The sequence below is a fragment of the Littorina saxatilis genome, linkage group LG1 (assembly GCF_037325665.1).
Source record: "Littorina saxatilis isolate snail1 linkage group LG1, US_GU_Lsax_2.0, whole genome shotgun sequence".
Lineage (NCBI taxonomy): Eukaryota > Metazoa > Mollusca > Gastropoda > Littorinimorpha > Littorinidae > Littorina > Littorina saxatilis.
In genome coordinates this window covers 11,407,502-11,427,501 of record NC_090245.1, presented here as the reverse complement: position 1 = coordinate 11,427,501, position 20,000 = coordinate 11,407,502, and the positions used below count along the sequence as shown (strand labels likewise).

Below are 20,000 nucleotides of genomic sequence, written 5' to 3'. Positions count from 1 at the left end.
ATTCTCCTTATAAATGCTAAGATGGTTGAGAAACTTGGAGACAACCGAATCCAAACTTACACAGGGACACTTGCTATTTGACACAATAAAATCTACGTTTCTGACAAATTCAATAATAATATAAACATTATGGTTAATTTCAAAGGAAAGAAACAAAAGAAAAAAGAAAAACCCAGTGATGTTAAAATAGCAATGGCATTGCCATTCTCAAAGATCTAGGACAAGGACTGACACAATGATAGTGGAACCGGAGACTGAGAATAATAGTAACTATTATTACGAACTGCACTGCTCCATTAGAATGTCCTGTTGTCGCCGTTCAAACATACAATTTAAAGAAATAATACATGTAGATTTCGCATACACATTTCTACGCATAAAAATCTGCCTACCGTTCGTCTTTGTGAACCTTCAGATCAGACACCGTTTAACTGGAACCAGACTTACAACAATTGTTGTACACTGTACTTTTCCAGTTTGAGGATTTTCTTATTTTCGCCTGTCAGACAGCAGACAGTTTTAAACATGTGCTTCTGCATACAAATCTGCCTATAATAATGATCGATATACCGTTCATCTGTGTGTACCTTCAATATAAAACATGTGCTTCTGCATACAAATCTGCCTATAATAATGATATACCGTTCATATGTGTGTACCTTCAATATAAAACATGTGCTTCTGCATACAAATCTGCCTATAATAATGATATACCGTTCATATGTGTGTACCTTCAGTATAAAACATGTGCTTGTGCGTGCACATCTGTCTATTATGCTGATAATATCGTTGATCTTTGTGTACCTTTCAACCAGACACAGCGAAACCAGGAACAATCCTGATAACAATATTGACAATTGTTTTTAAATGCTGTGTGTTTCAGTTTGAGGATTTCCTGTTCTCGCCGTTCAACTGTCTGTGGCAAACAGAGCACGAGGATATGAGTCAACCCCTCACTGATTACTGGATCGCTTCCTCTCACAACACGTACGTGCACACAATCACGTAGCCCTCTTTGTTGCACGTGCATTGGTTGCTGTCTGTACAAACCTTTGTGTATAAACGTTCTGTCTCTAAGTGTGTGTCAGTTCTAACGTTTTGATGTTCATGCTTTCAATTGGGTAGGGGTTCTATGGAGCATTGCTTTAAAGCTCGAGGTCGTGAGTTCGAGTCTCTGTCGAGGCGTTTATTTTTCCCCTTAATCCCTCTTGAAAGTAAAGTATGCTCAGCCCTGAGAGAGCAACTAGGATGTTACCAGCACAAAAGTCAGGCGTTGAATGAAGCTGTCAATGTCATGCAGGCATGAATTAATGAACGACATTTGTATTGGAAAAAGGGAGTGAAAGAAACAGAAAATGGTTGAATAGGTGTTTTTTCTGGTTTAGAACGTCGTGATGTGATGCGGCGTAGCCCTCGTAGCCGTACGTAGTATTGACAACTGCTTGGCTGGAAATGTCGTACTTGTCTTTGACGATGACACCCGCGGATGATATCCAGCGCAAGTCAGTCTCCATGTCTCGGATGAGACGAAAAACCGAGGTCCCTTCGTGTACACTACATTGGGGTGTGCACGTTAAAGATCCCACGATTGACAAAAGGGTCTTTCCTGGCAAAATTGTATAGGCATAGATAAAAAAAAGTCCACCAAAATACCCGTGTGACTTGGAATAATAGGCCGTGAAAAGTACGATATGCGCCGAAATGGCTGCGATCTGCTGGCCGATGTGAATGCGTGACGTATTGTGTAAAAACATTCCATCTCACACGGCATAAATAAATCCCTGCGCCTTGAATATGTGCGCGATGTAAATTGCATAAAAAAATTTAAAAAATAAAAAATAAATAAATCCCTGCGCTTAGAACTGTACCCACGGAATACGCGCGATATAAGCCTCATATTGATTGATTGATTGATTGATTGATTGATTGATGTCTGTCAAAAATGATGGGAGTATGTGTGAGAACGACATGAGGTTCGGGATATTGCTCTTTTATCTGATTTAATCTGATCTGATCTGATCTGATCCAACTCTAGGTACCTGGTTGGGAATCAAGTCAAGGGTCAATCTTCGGAGGAAATGTACGCGAGGTGTCTTCGCATGGGTTGTCGATGTCTTGAATGTAAGTTTCCTGGAAGTCCTAGATAATTATAGTTATTAAAAGACATTGTGAAGAAAATATGTGCATTTTTTTCATTTCATGTAGGATGTGACACATTTGCCCCACAATTGTAAGAAATCTACAAAATTGGTGAAAGATGAAGATCGAAAGAGTCAGAGAAAACACAGATTTCTCCAATATCGATTACCTGCAGAGTGACTGAAGGGATCTCCTCCTTCTACGGTGTATGCACGCACAAACACATGAACACAGACAGAGAGACACAGACAGAGAGACAGGCAGACAGAGACGCGCACGCACACACAAGTACTCACACACACTGATACATCCCCCCCACACACACACACAAACACACACACTGAGTGACTAATACACGCGAGAGAAAAAGAAAGAGAGAGACAGAGACAGACAGACAGACAGACAGACAGACAGACTGTCAGACAGACAGATAGGCAGACAGACAAAGGAAAATATTTAGACGGTTTACCTGCTTTGGGAGTGCTGAGAGAGAGAGAGAGAGAGAGAGAGAGAGAGAGAGAGAGAGAGAGAGAGAGAGAGAGAGAGAGAGAGAGAGAGAGAGAGTGGTGGGGGTCTGCAAGAATGTGAACTTCGAAAGATTAATAAACGTATTTATGTTTGTCAGTGGACTGCTGGGATGGGAGTGACGGTGAGCCAATCATAACGCACGGTTACACCTTGACCTCCAAGATCAAGGTCGCAGACGTTCTCAAGGTCATCAAAGCAAACGCCTGGCTGACGTCAGAGTAAGTTCAATGACAAAAACAAGGTTCGCATGGTTCGTGTATACCCAATAAATGGTGTGACATGTCTCGGTTTTATGCTCAGGATAAGGTCTGATATATTTGACTCGAACAAACCCAAATTAGCTGTCTTTTCGACTCGCCGGCATTTAGTCGGCTTGTCTCATCAAACTATAAAAAGATGATGATGATGATGATGATGATGATGATGATGATGATGATGATGACGACGACAACGACGACGACGACGATGATGATGATAGATGATGATACATTCGTATGAACTTTGGATCTTTATCCTACGCATGCGTGCACACGTCAAGGTTCGGATATCACAGTTCGGATATCAAAGTAATAACACAGTTTATGTAAAGGTAAAAAAAGAAAACGATTAAATAATATGCACTCATCGTACAGTCAGTAAAATATCCTCCAAGAATCTGTCGTCCTTTCGTATGTACCGTATGTGGTTCATATTTTACGACAATTGGAAAATGACGAAAAATCACTTACAACAGTGGGCGCGAATGAGTTGCGTTTCTTTCGCCTGGTACTCCACACCTACAAGATTCGGACAGATCTGTTTTACCAGGCAGGTATTCCGGGCCAGTGTCAGCCTTGTTTTGTCTGATTGTTGTAAAAATGATGTGTTGTGTGTGTTTCAGATACCCCATCATTCTGTCCATAGAAAACCATCTCGGTTTGGTTCAGCAGCGCATTCTGGCTAGTCTCTTTCAAGACATATTTGGTGGTATGTATTTTTTACACCCCCGGTATAGGGGTGTGTATAGGATTCGCTTGATGTGTTTGTTTGTTTGTTTGGGTGTGTGTTTGTGTTCGCATATAGATCTCAAGAATGAACGGACCGATCGTCACCAAACTTGGTGAACAGGTTCTATACATTCCTGAGACGGTCCTTACAAAAATTGGGACCAGTCAAACACACGGTTAGGGAGTTATTGGTGGATTAAGATTCTACAAGGACTTATAGAGGGACATGTTAATGGTCAAAGGGAAATAACCTTCTCAGTTGGTGGCAGTCGGAATGGTTATTTCCCTTTGACCAACGGGGGTGTTTTTCCTACCTCGGAGGAATTTCTTGTTTTATCTACGTTGTTCTTCACTCCTTAAGCCCGTCCTTGGTTGAGCCCAAAGTCGACTGCGCGAAGCCTTTTTACCAAAATAATATTCAGTGCTTCAGCTTCCTGCAGCAAGCTTCGCGAAGTATTATCGCGTGATCGAATGACAGGTTTAATCCCTTCCTTTCTTCCTTCCTTCCTTCCTCCCTTCCTTCCTTCCTTCCTTGCTTCCTTCCTTCCGTTTGCTTTTCAATAGATTTGTTTTCAACTTGTGGATTTTTCCCATAAAAAGAAAGCTGTTTGCTTTTATGGTAACTAAAAATCGTTTACATGTTGAAGATTTGTTTGTTTGTTTGTTTGTTTGCTTAACGCCCAGCCGACCACGAAGGGCCATATCAGGGCGGTGCTGCTTTGACATATAACGTGCGCCACACACAAGACAGAAGTCGCAGCACAGGCTTCATGTCTCACCCAGTCACATTATTCTGACACCGGACCAACCAGTCATGTTGAAGAGATTGCTATGACAGTGACTGTCGAACAACGATGAGAAGACGATTTAACCAAACAGAAAAATATACTTTAAGTACTGATGCAGATTGGTGTAGTAATATATGTGAATTGGATGTAATTGATCAAGTGTGTGTGTGTGTGTGTGTGTGTTTGTTTGTGTCAGTGTGTGTTTGTGTGTGTGTGTGTGTGTGCGGGCGTTTGTGCGTGCGTGCATGTTTTATAGACGAGTTGCTGACGGAACCACTGGACCGAGGAGAAACAGAGATGCCCGCCCCCGATAAGCTGAAACGCAAAATCATCATCAAGGTAAAGCCGCCGTTTACCTGTTTGTCGGACAGATTTTACACACGTTATACTTAAGTCAAGTCTTCTGTAAAAGAATATGCAATCTGCTGCATTTGACGATGGAAACAAATTACAAGACAACAAAAATAACATGTCTAAATGCCAATGTCCATGGGTTTGCTGGCTCGACAGATTTGTGAATATGCAGTACTGTCTGCACTATATCCGGCGCGTACATGTGCAGAACATCGCAATCCAGTGAAAACCCCCCCCCCCCCACCCCCCACCCCCCACCCCCCATTTTAAAACCTCCAAAAATTTGAGAAAATCGGGTCTTAAAAAAGAGAGAGTCTTAAAATGGGGGTATACATTTACAGAAGTTATGAACAGAAAATCTGAGAATACAGGGTCTTAAAAGGGTGGAAGTCTTAAATTGTGGGGGTCTTAGAATTTCAAACCTTTGTGCCCTGGGCTGAGGAACACGAGAAAGAGACCAAACGAGTGAGAGCCTGCTGCGGAGTCTGGGGACAGCTGCGGAGTCTGATTGGTTAGATTGGTAGAATCTCAAACAAAACTCAATTTCAACCAATCTGAGTCCGTGGCTGGATCCCTACCGGTTGGCAATTGTTTGATGTCTCTGTAAAATCAAAACCATTTTGGGGGAAATGTTTGCAGAAGTGTTTCTCTAAAAGTAGTTCGAACAAGATTATTTTGAAGGTTTTTAAACCTTGCATCTTCTATAAAAAATATAACGTAGCCTATAGAAGTGTTTCTTAGAATATAAGTGCACTAATGTGATGATTGTGGGTATTTTTCTGGGACTGGTCAGATGTTTGTAAGCTTTGAAAAGGAAAACAATAACGACAAGCTTATGTTAAAATTCATACAAATCTCATAATCACGTATTGTCTGGAGGTTGTCATTTGAAATATTCCTATAGTGTTTTGCTTTTTTTTCAGGACAAGAAACTGAAGACAGACTCGAGTTATTGCGACTGGGACCTAGATCAGCCAGGTAGGCTACAATATTGGGAATGGATCCCCTCATTTGATGTATTTTGAGAGGGAATTGCGATATAGAAAAGTTGATTGAAGTACATGTAGTATTTTTGTAAGTATAGTGATTATGATGAAGTAGAAAAAAACAACACCCTATTTCTTGCGTAACCTTTCCACCTCGACTCGCCAACCAACTCACTGTGCCATTGCTGTCTCGGGGCAAAAAAGAACGAAGATTCGATCCTCTTGTGTACTAAGCACCATTTAAATTCTGCTTTATTTTGATTGTGTTCTTTTAGAATTGGTTTGCTTTTTTATTTAGAAAGGAGAGACTATTCAAAATTGAATTTCATTCCTGATTTGATTTTGATTTTATTGTTGTTGTTGTTGTTGTTGTTATGACGCCCCTAATAATTATAACGGTTGTGTGTTGACAGGGAAAAACCACTCGGGCAAGACGGGAACACTGAAAATGAAAGATCCAGAGGACAATGTGAGTGTGGCCTGTCTGTCTGGGTGGCTGGGTGGCTGGCTGTCTGTCTGTCTGTCTCTCTGTCTCTATCTCTGTATCTATCTCTGTATCTATCTCTGTATCTATCTATCTCTCTCTTTCTCTCTGTCTGTCTGTCTGTCTCTTTCTCTCTCTCTCTCTCTCTCTCTCTCTCTCTCTCTCTCTCTCTCTTTCCCTCTCTCTCTCTCTCTCTCTCTCTCTCTCTCTCTCTCTCTCTCTCTCTCTCTCTCTCTCTCTCTCTCTCTCTCTCTCTCTCTCTCTCTCTCTCTCTCTCTCTCTCTCTCTCTTTCCATCTCTCTCTCTCTCTCTCTCTCTCTCTCTCTCTCTCTCTCTCTCTCTCTCTCTCTCTCTCTCTCTCTCTCTCTCTCTCTCTCTCTCTCTCTCTCTCTCTCTCTCTCTCTCTCTCTCTCTCTCTTTCCATCCCCTCCCCCGTCTCTCTCATTGCTTTGGATTAGACAGAGAGACTAAGAAGATCAGAGATATTCAAAATGTGAACATTTGAAACTGAACTTGTTTTTATTTTTGTGTTACATGCACTTAGAAAAAAACCCAGCGGCCTCTTTCTAGTTCTTCTGCTCTTTCTTTGTTTTTTGTTGTCGTTGTTTTTACCTGATCGTCCATACAAGCATAATGTAGTGTCTGTGGGGTGTTTGTGTGCGCAGAAGTGGTATCCGTTCACTTTCGGTCTGACGGAGACCTCCATCTTCTATACAAACGACAGGAGAGATGACGACGAGGATGATGCGGAAGAGGACATCGACTACGACGAATACTTTGATGTAATTTTTACTCCCTTTGATGACCCTTTTTACATTTAGTCAATTTTTACTAAATGTTTTAACATAGAGGGTCGTGCTGTATGTGTGTGTGTGTGTGTGTGTGTCTGTGTGTGTGTAGAGCGATTCAGACTAAACTACTGGACCGATCTTTATGAAATTTGACATGAGAGTTCCTGGGAATGAAATTTTTTCGATAAATGACTTTGATGACGTCATATCTGGCTTTTTGTAAATGTTGAGGTGGCACTGTCACACCTTCATTATTCAATCAAATTAATTGAAATTTTGGCAAAGCAATCTTCGACGAAGGCCGGACTTTGGTATTGCATTTCAGTTTGGTGGCTTAAAAAATAATTAATAAATTTGGTCATTAAAAATCGGAAACTTGTCATTAAAAGATTTTTTTTAAAACGATCCAAAAACAATTTCATCTTATTCTTCATCATTTTCTGATTCGAAAAACATGTACATATGTTATTTTTGGATTACAAACAAGCTCTGAAAATTAAAATTATGAAAATTACTTCGATGACCCTTGTTTTCTTTTGTCATTTTAAGCCCTTGATGTAGGTTTTGCCCCCTTCCATGACCCTTGTTTTCTTTTGTCATTTTCTGAGCCCTTGATATATAGGTTTTACTCCCTTCGGTGACCCTTCTTTTCTTTTGTCATTTTCTAAGCCCTTGATATATAGGTTTTACTCCCTTCGGTGACTCATTTTCTTTTGTCATTTTCTAAGCCCTTGATGTAGGTTTTACTCCCTGAAATGACCCTTCTTTTTCTTTTGTAATTTCTAAGCCCTTGATGTAGGTTTTGCCCCCTTCCATGACCCTTGTTTTCTTTTGTCATTTTCTAAACCCTTGATATAGGTTTTACTCCCTTCGATGACTCTCATTTTCTTTTGTCATTTTCTGAGCCCTTGATATATAGGTTTTACTCCCTTCGGTGACTCATTTTCTTTTGTCATTTTCTAAGCCCTTGATGTAGGTTTTACTCGCATCAAGGGCCCCCTTCTTCTTTTGTTATTTTTTAAGCACTTGATGTAGGTTATACTCCCTTACATGACCCTTCTTTTCATTTGTCATTTTAAGCCTTTGATGTAGGTTTTACTCCCTTAAATGACCCTTCTTTTCATTTGTTTTTAAGCCCTTGATGTTTGGGCGGGGATGTAGCTCAGTCGGTAGCGCGCTGGATTTGTATCCAGTTGGCCGCTGTCAGCGTGAATTCGTCCCCACGTTCGGCGAGAGATTTATTTCTCAGAGTCAACTTTGTGTGCAGACTCTCCTCTTCGGTGACTCTCATTTTCTTTTGTCCTTTTCTAAGCCCTTGATGAAGGTTTTACTCCCTGAAATGACCCTTCTTTTTCTTTTGTAATTTCTAAGCCCTTGATGAAGGTTTTACTCCCTTCCATGACCCTTCTTTTCTCTTGTCATTTTTCAGACCTTGAAAATCAATTGGCTGATAGCTACAGTGGAACCCCCTTTTTAAGACTTCCCCCTTTTAAAGACCCTGCTTTCACAGATGTTCTGTTTAGAGTGTCTGTAAATTTACCTCCATTTAATACTCCCTCCCAGTTAAGACATGATTTTCTCAGGTATTTGAAGGTCTTAATAAGGGATTCCGCTGTATTGCACCAGTTTTTGTGTCACAATCAACCCTTCTTACGCGCGTTATTTATTCGAACTTTGCATGCACACTTTCTACTTTGCATAGTCAGGGATTGGCTCTAATTCTTCTTCAGGTACTTCTCTTTCACCCAAATCACTGAAGAAAGGGGGTAGAAGCCGAGCGAATGAATCATTCATTCATTCATTATGATTCATTCGCTCGGCTTCCTGACGAGTGGACGTGAACTGATAGAACTATCAAGATAAGTTTTGTGTGAATATTTGTTTGTCTGTTCACTTAAAAGACCGTTGGGTCGAAATATCTGTGAATGTATTGTTTTGTCAATGACAAACGTTCCAACAACCTACCTTTCTTGTTTTTTGTTTATGTCACCTAAATTGTTGTACAATTGAATCCCCCTTCAATGTACAGGAGTACGACAGCGACGAGGACGAGGACGACCTGACCTACCAGCCGTGGTACTATGGCGACCTGCAGAGAACGGAAGTGAGAAGGCTGCTGAAATGGCAAGACATCCCAGTGCGCAATGCCGGTGCGCAGATAATACCCCGGTCCGGAGTTGTCCAAGATGGCGCCTTTCTTGTGCGAAACGGGGCCGGAGGCGGCTACTCGCTGTCTTTCATGTGAGTGTTTTCGTCATTTCTGTTGAAAAACGAAAGAAATCTGCACTCACCAATACAAGGGCAACACACACACAAAATGCTGCCCTGCGTGGCAACCGGTATAACTGGCAGTAACAGACACAGAAACAAAGTCAAATCTTCACCTATGGAGGCTTCTTCGGAGCCACCAACAAACAAGTACAAAGGAAAACAAAAAGCAAAAGCCAAAACATGACAGAAACAAAAAAAGGGGTTAAAAGATGGAGGTAAACATAAAGGGAAGCTTCTGTTGTTAAAGTTTTTAGGCCAAAAAAAAATAACCCGACCGACCCTATTTTTTGCGCGCGACCCTAGACTTTTTTTTGGCATTTGGGGAAAAAAAAAAGAAAAGAAAAAAAGAAAAAAAAAATGTAAAAATATAATTTTTGTGAGAAAAAAAAAATAAAAATCCCGACCTACCGACCCTATTTTTTTGGCCTATGTTACCGTAAACAGACCTTTTTTTGTTGGCCTTAGCAATACTTCTTAACAGTACTGCGTGGACATTGACAAAACAGACAGACAGGCTGACAGATACAGAGACAGTAAGACAGGCGTAGAGACAGACCGACGGACATACACACACACACACACACACACACGCACACGCACACACACACACACACACACACACACACACACACACGCACACACACACACACATGGCCCAAACTCCAGCACCACCACAGGCATTAAGTCAAGGGGTTTTGGCCAGCCTATGATTTTCTAGTTTTGTTAAAAACAATACAGTGCGTTCATTTTCATTCTGTAAAGTCCACAGCTTGACTAAATGTAATTATTTTCCCGTTACGCGCCTTTTTTTCCCACACGACCAACGCCAAGCTGTGCACCGCACAAGAGCACATGTTACAGTTTTTTTAATTTTTCTTTTTTTTTTCTTCTTTTTTTTCTTGACAGCAAACTCGAAGGAAGAAGGAAAAGAATATCTCGAACTATTACTCCGTTGTAAATACATGTACTAGTTGAATTTGATTCCGTGAAGAAGAAAACAATTTGTGTTTAATTTTTTTAGTTTTTGTTATTTAATTGCTCTTACATTTTACAAACAATTGTACATTATACGAAAGGACAATAATTGATAATAGTTATGTGAAACAATGTTGTTAGCGAGACTAATGTTTAAATCTTAACACAACATGATTTTCAAAAATAATGTCCTGGGATAATCGTGAATTTTTTTTGTAGATGCTTACGCACATCTTTCCGATTAAAATGATATGATTAATTCCGTGACGATTGTCTTGGCAACAGCTGGGAAGGAGAGCTGAAGCACGTGCGTGTCAAGACCAAGGAAGAGAACGGACGCACCTTGTACACGTTTGGCAACGAGGTGTGGAAAGCCAGCATCGCCGAGCTTGTCCGCTACTTCAAGAACCACCGCCTGTACATCGCCAACGAGAACACGCACCTCTACCTCGACAAGCCCGTGTGCAAGCCCTTTGAACACATCGAGGACGAGTCAGTGCTTTTTAAAGCTTCTTTTTTTTTGTTTTTGTTTTTCTTCAAGCTCAGATTTCAAAACTTGGTTTCCCAAAACCATGATGCACTACTTTAAATCACAGTATTTGAAACTCTCTCTCTCTCCCCCCCCCCGAAAACAGAGTATGACTGCCTGAAATTGCTGGGGGGGTGGGGGGGGGATAGTCCATACGCGCACTTTAAGCACACTCGTGCAAACAAGTGAGTGTGCGTTAGTGGCACACACGATTCGCTCTAACCATTGTCAAACTGTTAACAAACAGTTATAGGTGGCGGGTTTTTTTGCCTTGGGGGGGGGGGGGGGGGGGGGGGAAGGGGGGTAAGTAAATGTTTAACAAACCTGAAAGGTTAGTTTGTGGAATATTTAATTATACACAAAGCGAAACATTCATCATTACTAGAACCTCCTTCTATCTATCTTTCAAGTGAACTAACAGAATGCACAACAGTTTACTGACGAATAGACAAGAAAGGGTTTAATTCAAGGTAAAGATATATTTATTTATTATTTTCATAATGCAATTGTACTGAATTTGCCCAGTTGTATAAGTTTTAGAGCCATAATAAGTTGTTTGCTGGCAGTGTCTTTCTAAGTCTCCTCAAGCAATTTCTTATTCCTCTGTCGCTTTGCTCCTCTCGTCCGATACAATATGTCATGCAATGTTTTGTTGCTGTTTGTCATTACATGTTATGTTATGTTTTGTTATGTTACGTTATGTTGCGTTGTTTAATGTACCGCTATTATATGTTATGTTTCGGTATGGTATGTCATGGTATGATATGGAATGTAAAGTGGCTGCGTTATATATATACAATGTGTCTGACAAAAGGGGAGCTGCATGTTTTTAACTTACGTGTGCGCTGTTGTGTCTTCGTCAAGTGGGTATATCTCTCTCTCTCTCTCTCTCTCTCTCTCTCTCTCTCTCTCTCTCTCTCTCTCTCTCTCTCTCTCTCTCTCTCTCTCTCTCTGTTTTTTTCGTCCGTCTCTCACATCTCTGCTGTCTCTGTCTCTGTCTCTGTCTCTCTCTCTCTCTCTCTCTCTCTCTCTCTCTCTCTCTCTCTTTCTCTCTCTCTCTCTCTCTTTTCTCCCCTTCTCTTTTTTAAAAATTGTCTTTCTTTTCTTAATTCTTTTTTTGTTGCTTCTTGTTCTTCTCATTCCTCTCCTTTTGTTGGTAAACTTTTTAACTTTTTAATTTTTAATTTGTCAATTTTATCATTGTGTGTCTGTGCGTCCCAAGGACAGATTGTAAGAAAAGGCGTAGCCTTAAATCCTAATCCTTGTGAAATAAAGTTCAATTCAATTCAATTTAATTCAATTCTGTTCTCTCTCTCTGATATCGTGGTTGTTTTGACCGCCCGCGGGTTAGGGGGAAGAATTTACCCGATGCTCCCCAGCATGTCGTAAGAGGCGACTAACGGATTCTGTTTCTCCTTTTACCCTTGTTAAGTGTTTCTTGTATAGAATATAGTCAATGTTTGTATAGATTTTAGTCAAGCAGTATGTAAGAAATGTTAAGTCCTTTGTACTGGAAACTTGCATTCTCCCAGTTAGGTCATATATTGTACTACGTTGCAAGCCCCTGGAGCAATTTTTTGATTAGTGCTTTTGTGAACAAGAAACAATTAACAAGTGGCTCTATCCCATCGCCCCCCCTTTCCCCGTCGCGATATAACCTTGAACGGTTGAAAACGACGTTAAACACCAAATAAAGAAAGAAGAAATGGTTGTTTTGGGTGGGCCCAGGTGGTACAGACCCTTCATGGACCGCTGCACGGCCGAGAAACTGTTGCTGAGGATTGACCAGGAGGGTGTGTTCCTGGTGCGGGGGAGCTCAGAGCCTGGCTGTCTCTCCATCTCGTTCAGGTGAGAAGAACTGTATAGGTACATGTATGTACAGTGGAACCTCCCTTTAAGGACACCCCCCCCCCAATTCGAGACTCCCTCCGTCTTCTCAAATATTCTGTTCATAACCTCTGTGAATTGACCCCCGTTTTAAGACTCCCTCCTTTTAAAGACCTGACCAGAGACCTGACTTTCTCAGATTTGTGAAGGTCTTAAATGGGGGGTTTCACTGTATTACGCTCCGATATAAATAGACGACCTCCGGAAATAACTCGATCGGGCTTGTATGGGTTGCTCCTTGTTCACGTGTTTGAGACACGCCCCTCGCCAACGTGTTTGAGACACGCCCCTCGCCAACGACTGGGGCGGGGATATAGCTCAGTTGGTAGCGCGCTGGATTTGTATTCAGTTGGCCGCTGTCAGCGTGAGTTCGATCCCAGGTTCGGCGGAAATTTATTTCACAGAGTCAACTTTGTGTGCAGACTCTCTTCGGTGTCCGAACCTCCCCCCGTGTACACTACATTGGGTGTGCACGTTAAAGATCCCACGATTGACAAAAGGGTTTTTCCTGGCAAAATTGCTTAGGCACAGTTAATAATTGTCTACCTATACCCGTGTGACTTGGAATAATAGGCCGTGCAAGGTAAATATGCGCCGAAATGGCTGCAATCTACTGGCCGTATAAAATTTCATCTCACACGGCATCACTGCAGAGCGCCTAGAACTGTACCCACGGAATATGCGCGATATAAGACTCATTGATTGATTGATTGATTGTCTCGCCTAGAAAGTGTTCCCCAATAAAAGCAAGAGTATTCACTCTTTCACAGCCCATGCAAACCCGACAGAGTTATGGCCCCGAATTATTGTCTATTAGCTTCTCTCCTGTTTACTTCCTTCCCTCTTACTCTGCCTCCATCGTGCAAACCCCCCTCCTCTCCATTCCCTTTCCGTTCCAGCTCCCTCCCGTTTTCCGCCCCGTCCCTTTCTCCTCCCCTTTTCCGCTTCCATCTGTTCCCTCTGTTACTCCCTCCCTAATACCCCTTCTACCTTCCTCACCACCCTCTCTGTCCTTACTAACTCCCTTTCCCATTATTTTCTCCTTTCTAATTCCCTTTTTTCTCCCCCTCCTTAGCCCCTAACTCTGTTTTTTGTACCTCCTGCCCCTGCCCCTCCCCCACCAGTTCCCCACCCCTACTCACCCTCCACCCCCGCCCGCCACCCTCCGCCACCAGTCGATGCTACAGATACACTGTCAATTTGCTGCATTTTGCGCCGAATGTTCTTAGCGGTGTGTTTCTGTCTGCATGCAAAGAATGATGCTTATTATGTATGTACATGTACGGGAAGCTTGATATAATCATAACCACTATTCCTTAAAACCTACAAGCCTTTGTGGGTACAGCATGTTGCCGCCTACAGTCAATACTTAATTTACTTAACTCCATACATACGGCGTTCTTATTTGAGAGGATTGACCTTGCAGTTTTCTTTTGTTTCTTTCTATGTTTCTTCTTCTTTTTCTTTTTCTTATTTCTGTCTTTCTTTTTCTTCTTCTTTTGACAAAAAAAGAAAATCAAATAAGCCGGAGCAATATTTCTATTTTTTGTTACAGACAGAAAAAGATTACATTAGTCAGGGTAATATTTATGTCCTTTGTTCCAGACACAACAAAAGTAATGACAAATATTTCGCATTTCCTGCGTTTATAACTTGGTGTGAAGTGTAGAATAACCGGTTTCTGTGGGAGGCAGCAATCATACTGGTAAAAAAAAGTACCGGTTTTGGATCATCTCTTTCATGATCGCCGATATATCATATCAAATATGATATGTAACATGTAACATAACACAAAAAAAAAATAGGTGTGGTTACGGTAACATAGCCAAAAAAAATAGGGTAGGTAGGTAGGCAATCACTTTTTTTTTTAAACTTTTTTTCTAATGTGTACAAATTAAACCTACTTGACAGGGAAATAAGTGTGCGACTCGGTCGCTTTCGCTTTCATTGCGTTTTTTGCACTCGTTTTTTTTTTTTATTTTTTTTATTTTTTTTACAAATGTAATAAAAAGTTATAAGATCGGCCCCTAAAATTAGGGTAGGTCGGGTTACCGTAACCACACCTATTTTTTTTTTAGGCCTAACACAAATATCATTTTGTGGATTTTGCGTTTCGGACACAAGAGCACGGTCAGCTGTTTCCGGGTAGCTAAAGGATTCGTACTTGTACACAAATACCGGTTTGGGATAATGCCTTGCGCAATCACTGGTGCATTGATGCATGTTCTTTTCAGTCACGAAAGGAAGGTTATTCATTTCCAGGTAGCTCAAGGATTCGTTACTTTACAGAAATGGGATAATGCCTTGCGCAATCACTGGTGCATTGATGCATGTTCTTTTCAGTCACGAAAGGAAGGTTATTCATTTCCAGGTAGCTCAAGGATTCGTTACTTTACAGAAATGGGATAATGCCTTGCGCAATCACTGGTGCATTGATGCATGTTCTTTTCAGTCACGAAAGGAAGGTTATTCATTTCCAGGTAGCTCAATGATTCGTTACTTTACAGAAATGGGATAATGCCTTGCGCAATCACTGGTGCATTGATGCATGTTCTTTTCAGTCACGAAAGGAAGGTTATTCATTTCCAGGTAGCTCAAGGATTCGTTACTTTACAGAAATGGGATAATGCCTTGCGCAATCACTGATGCATTGATGCATGTTCTTTTTAGACACGAAAGGAAGATTTGTCGTTTTCAGGTGGCTAAAGGATTCGTATTTGTACACAAATACCGGTTTGGGATAATGCCTTGCGCAATCACTGATGCATTGATGCATGTTCTTTCAGACACAAGAGGAAAGTTAGTCATGTTCAGGTAGCTCAAGGATTCGTACTTCGTAAAGAAATAATGTCTTGTACAATCACCAATACATTGATGTATTTTCTTTTCAGATACGAGAGCAAAGTCAGTCGTTTTCAGGTAGCTAAAGCATTCGTACTTGTTTACAATCACTGATGCAATGATGCATGTTCTTTCAGACACAAGAGGAAGGTCAGTCATTTCCACGTGGCCAAGAGGGGAAGGACGTACGTTGTTGGTTCCTACCGCTTTCTCAGTCTGCCAAAGATGGTGGAGTACTTTCGGCGTCGTCCGCTCTACAGAAAAACCAAGCTGACCCACGCCGCCACAGAGAGAATAGCTGGCGTGAAGGAGGTGGGTGTGCAAAATATCACTGATCAGGGCGGGTTTTGTTTTCTATTTTAAAGCCATATGTACTCGATGACTATACACGCTAATTGCTTTAACAACAGCTGGAGACATGCTAAATTAAGTTCCCTGCAAGATATTGTGGTCTAGGACCCCTTAAATGTTGAGATATTTGAATTTTTATTTTGATCTAGATCGTCCTATTTATAGATTTGCCAACAGAGGGAACGTTGACGCAAGGGAAATAACTCCGCGTCTTTGTTGACATCCTCACTTTTTCAGAGGCTAGAACAAGCTGTAATGCATGTATATGGTCCGCGCATGGCGACATATCGTCATTACATGGTCTTATGGTGCGTTTGACATCGATTATGGGCAAACTACACTTTGTAAACACGGGAGCGCGTACATATGCCTTTAAAGTTACAGTAGGCTAAGCCTCCCGTAAACCATCACAGATACTGTCAGGTTTTTACCCACAGTACAAACACCCTTTCATTTAAACACTCACCGCTTAAGAACATCCTAAGTGCCCTCCGTAAAGAGCGAGCAATTTTCAAAGAATTTATTTTTGCGTGGTTTATCTTACCCCTGAGCCATCGTGAACCCGTGTGATCCAGTTTCCCTTTTCCACAATGTAGTCGTCAGTTAGTAATTTGAATGCGACTCGATGTGAGCTTATCTGCAATAGCACGTTATTATGTACCTCTGACTATGCACGAAACAAACGGCTGTGGTTCACAAGAACTCTAGCGATGGCTTATGACTGTTCAGAGGTACTGGCGATAGGCATAAACCGTCGTCTGCTACGAGAACCACGACCTTGCGTGACCCTGCTTCCGGGCTTTTCTTTTATCAAACTTTCAAAACTTCGAATTGTACTGATCTTGTCTTGATGAAAAAAGAATTCTTTTATGATTTAAGAATGTTTGTGTAACCAGCTGTCAATTTATTATTTAGATTTTAAAAGTTAGGTCTAGCGCCAAAACGCACCACGGTCCGATTGTCTCTGAGACAATCCGCAAAATTAATTCTTTAAACATTGATCGATCTTTACGTAGGGCACCTAGGATGTACCCGTTTGGTGAGCGTTCAAATGGAAGGGTGTTTGTACTGTGTGTAAAAGCCTGACAGTATCTGTGATGGTTTACGGGAGACTTACTGTGCCTTTAATAATAATGATAATAAATAACTTATTTTACAGCGCGAGTCCCATTTTGTGGCTCCAGGCGCTTTACAAATTCATTCTAAAACAAACCAGCACAAGACAAACCAGCACACATAGCATACAAATATTTTAGATAAAGCAACAACCGAAGCACTAAGCAAACTGGGCTTACAAGACAGAACACAGTTACTCACGTCTGAGTGTGTGTTTTGGTTGCGGTTTTATTTTTTGCACCACTGTCATATTTCAACCAAGCCAACACCACCGAAGCTTGGCTTCCTTCGTCTCATTGTTATTATTTGTTTGTTGTGTATTTGGTTCGTTCAATTATGAAATTGATAGGCCGAGGAGCTTTCGATTGTTTGTTTGTTTGTTTGTTTGTTGATACAATACTTGCTGGCACTTCTGATAGTGTGATGTCTTCTTTTTATTTCGTTTTAATTCATCGTTTTCCCCCAGTAGCTGACCTTTAGATATCAAGAAAATTGCGTACTTTTATTGTTTTTTTAACTTTAAATATAAAGTTATTGTACTTTCTCCGTCTTGAAAATCAGATAATTATTTGCTCTCGAAATAAACCAAATGAAAGGAAAGGCAGAGGAGCTCCTTGCAAAAGAACAGACAGGGTTAAAAGCTTGTCGGAACACAGTGGAACACATATTCAACTGCAGGCTACTCACTGAGAAGCTCCTCCGACACCAGCGGGGCAGCTACCACAACTTTATCGACTTCAAGAAAGCATTCGAAAGAGTGTTGCAAGAGGACCTCTGGCACGTCCTTAAAGGGCAGCTGTTGGGTTGTGGCTCTCAAAATCTGTTCATTAGAATGAGTTCTCATGTAACTGAAACTATACTTAAGAGTTACTTGGTGATTTTGACAGCTTGATAACACAAGTCCGAAGATTTTAGACATGCTACAATGTCTTTAATCGAAGAAAGTTTGCATTCTTGGCCGAGTCAATGCAGCCCGCTCGAAAATTACTTCCTTTGGACGCATGACGTCAGCCGAGGAATCGGCCGCGTTAAACGGTGCTCTCTTTATGCCGTGTAGTGGGCGCAATCGGGTTGTCTAGTCAAGCCCTCAAGCATACTTCACGGGCAGGTGAAGAGAAACTTAGGATGGGGTGACTTCTCCCAGGCCAAAATTTCGCAGTAAAAAACGGAGTTCATAACATGTCTTCCGTCCCCCTCCTGCTTTTGTTCCACTTGAACCCTGTTTTTGTTCAACTTATTGGCAGATATTGTCACGCGTCTAGGAACACAAACACACACACGTGGAAGACAGGCTCGTCCGAGTCATCAATGCCGGGTATGACCATTCCAGTAGCGCAGTACACCTCAACAACCAAATAGGAGATTTGTTCAAAACATCAGTTGGTGTCAGACAAGGCTGCCTACTCTCCTCTGTACTGTTCAACCTATTCTTGGAAAGAATCATACAGGCGACCCTCAAAGACCACCACAACTCAATATCCATTGATGGCAGGCCAATATGCAACCTTCTGCTCGCAGACGACATTGACCTCGTGGTAGGTAGTGACGCCGAGCTCAATCACCTGACGAACAGACTCGCTGCAATAGCCAGGGTGTATGGGATGGAGGTCAGGAAAGAAAAGTCCAAAGTAATCGTCAATAGCACAAACACCGCCAGTACTACCACCAACATCACCATCAACGATGAACAACTAGAACAAGTGTCAAGCTTCAGGTACCTCGGAGCGACCCTGTCGAAACTTGAGACGGCACCAGCAAGGCAGAAATCCGCGTACGGATCGCGACAGCCACAGCAGCTATGGCCAGACTGAACAGGGTGTGGAAGGGCAACATCAGCTTCCAATCAAAACACAAGCTCCCCAGGTCTCTTTTCGTTTACACTCACCTATACGGCTGCGAATCATGGACGCCGCTGGCCGACGCTAAACGAAGAGTCTAGGCATTCGGTTCATTCGAGACCAATTGCCTGAGGAAACTGCTCCGAATACTAAACACAGAGCACAAGACCAATGACTATGTTCGGAGCTAGGTCAAGAGCAGCATGGGCCCACACGAATTTCTCCTTACAACCGTAAAACACCGGAAGTTGGTGTAATTCGGCCACGTCACAAGGCATGACAGCCTCTGAAAAACCATTCTACATGGCACCGTCGAAGGAGGACGCAGACGTGGGAGACAACGGAAGAGCTAGTCCGACAACGTATACATTTGCAACAAGTCGCGTTATTAGCTTTGCTGGCCTGTCGACGGCCCCCAACAGAACAGCCTGGAGAACGGTTTCTGCCTCTTTCCCCGACGACTGTTCCAGTCTGGGGGCTGATGATGATGATGATGATGATGATGATGATGATGATGATGATGATGATGATGATGATGATGATGATGGTGGTCATGATGATCATGATAAAATCAAATGGTGTTTTTTTCTGTCTTTTCTTGCCGCTTTAGATCGACGATATCGCCATATATAGCGATCTCGTCTACAACGACCCGTCCGAGATCGTGGAATTCAAAAAGGTAAGCGTGCTAACAGTCAGCTCTCGCTGAACGATCAGTTAGTCTACGATGCAAGAAGTATGCAAGTGTGCACATCTATTATAGCGGAACTCAGAAATGGGACAAAGAAACAGTGATCAACGCTATTTTTATACCATTTCAGCCATGCACCCGTATAAAAGCGCTGACTTGAGTTTGTTTGTTTGTTTGTTTGGTTGATAGATTAGTTGTTTGTTTGCCTGTTTGTTTGTTTATTTGTTTGGTTGGCTGGTTGGTTGGTTGATTAGTCTGTTTGTTTGTGTGGTGTTTTCTTTTTCTTTTTCTTTTTAACATTTATCAAACATATTTTTATTAAATTTGTCCCTCTTTAATGGGCGAGGGCTGGATGTAAAAAAGCACCTGTTTGCTTGTGCCATGATTACCCTCGTTAATACAGAGTGTGTCTTGTCCTCTCTCTCTCTCTCTCTCTCTCTCTCTC

The 20,000-nt window shown here is 41.8% G+C and overlaps 1 protein-coding gene across 2 annotated transcripts in view; it reads left to right on the top strand.

Annotated features, from left to right (window-relative positions):
* Positions 1-20,000, top strand: part of LOC138962062 (1-phosphatidylinositol 4,5-bisphosphate phosphodiesterase gamma-1-like) — an 89,386-nt gene that overhangs the window by 37,672 nt on the left and 31,714 nt on the right. For both annotated transcript variants that reach the window (XM_070333770.1, XM_070333778.1), the window contains exons 12-24: positions 884-987; positions 2,036-2,121; positions 2,765-2,885; positions 3,548-3,633; positions 4,698-4,780; positions 5,719-5,773; positions 6,195-6,250; positions 6,931-7,047; positions 9,086-9,297; positions 10,588-10,794; positions 12,560-12,679; positions 15,697-15,871; positions 19,475-19,543. In XM_070333770.1, the coding sequence (XP_070189871.1) occupies positions 884-987; positions 2,036-2,121; positions 2,765-2,885; positions 3,548-3,633; positions 4,698-4,780; positions 5,719-5,773; positions 6,195-6,250; positions 6,931-7,047; positions 9,086-9,297; positions 10,588-10,794; positions 12,560-12,679; positions 15,697-15,871; positions 19,475-19,543 (1,491 nt within the window). The remainder of the gene's footprint in view (positions 1-883; positions 988-2,035; positions 2,122-2,764; positions 2,886-3,547; positions 3,634-4,697; positions 4,781-5,718; positions 5,774-6,194; positions 6,251-6,930; positions 7,048-9,085; positions 9,298-10,587; positions 10,795-12,559; positions 12,680-15,696; positions 15,872-19,474; positions 19,544-20,000) is intronic.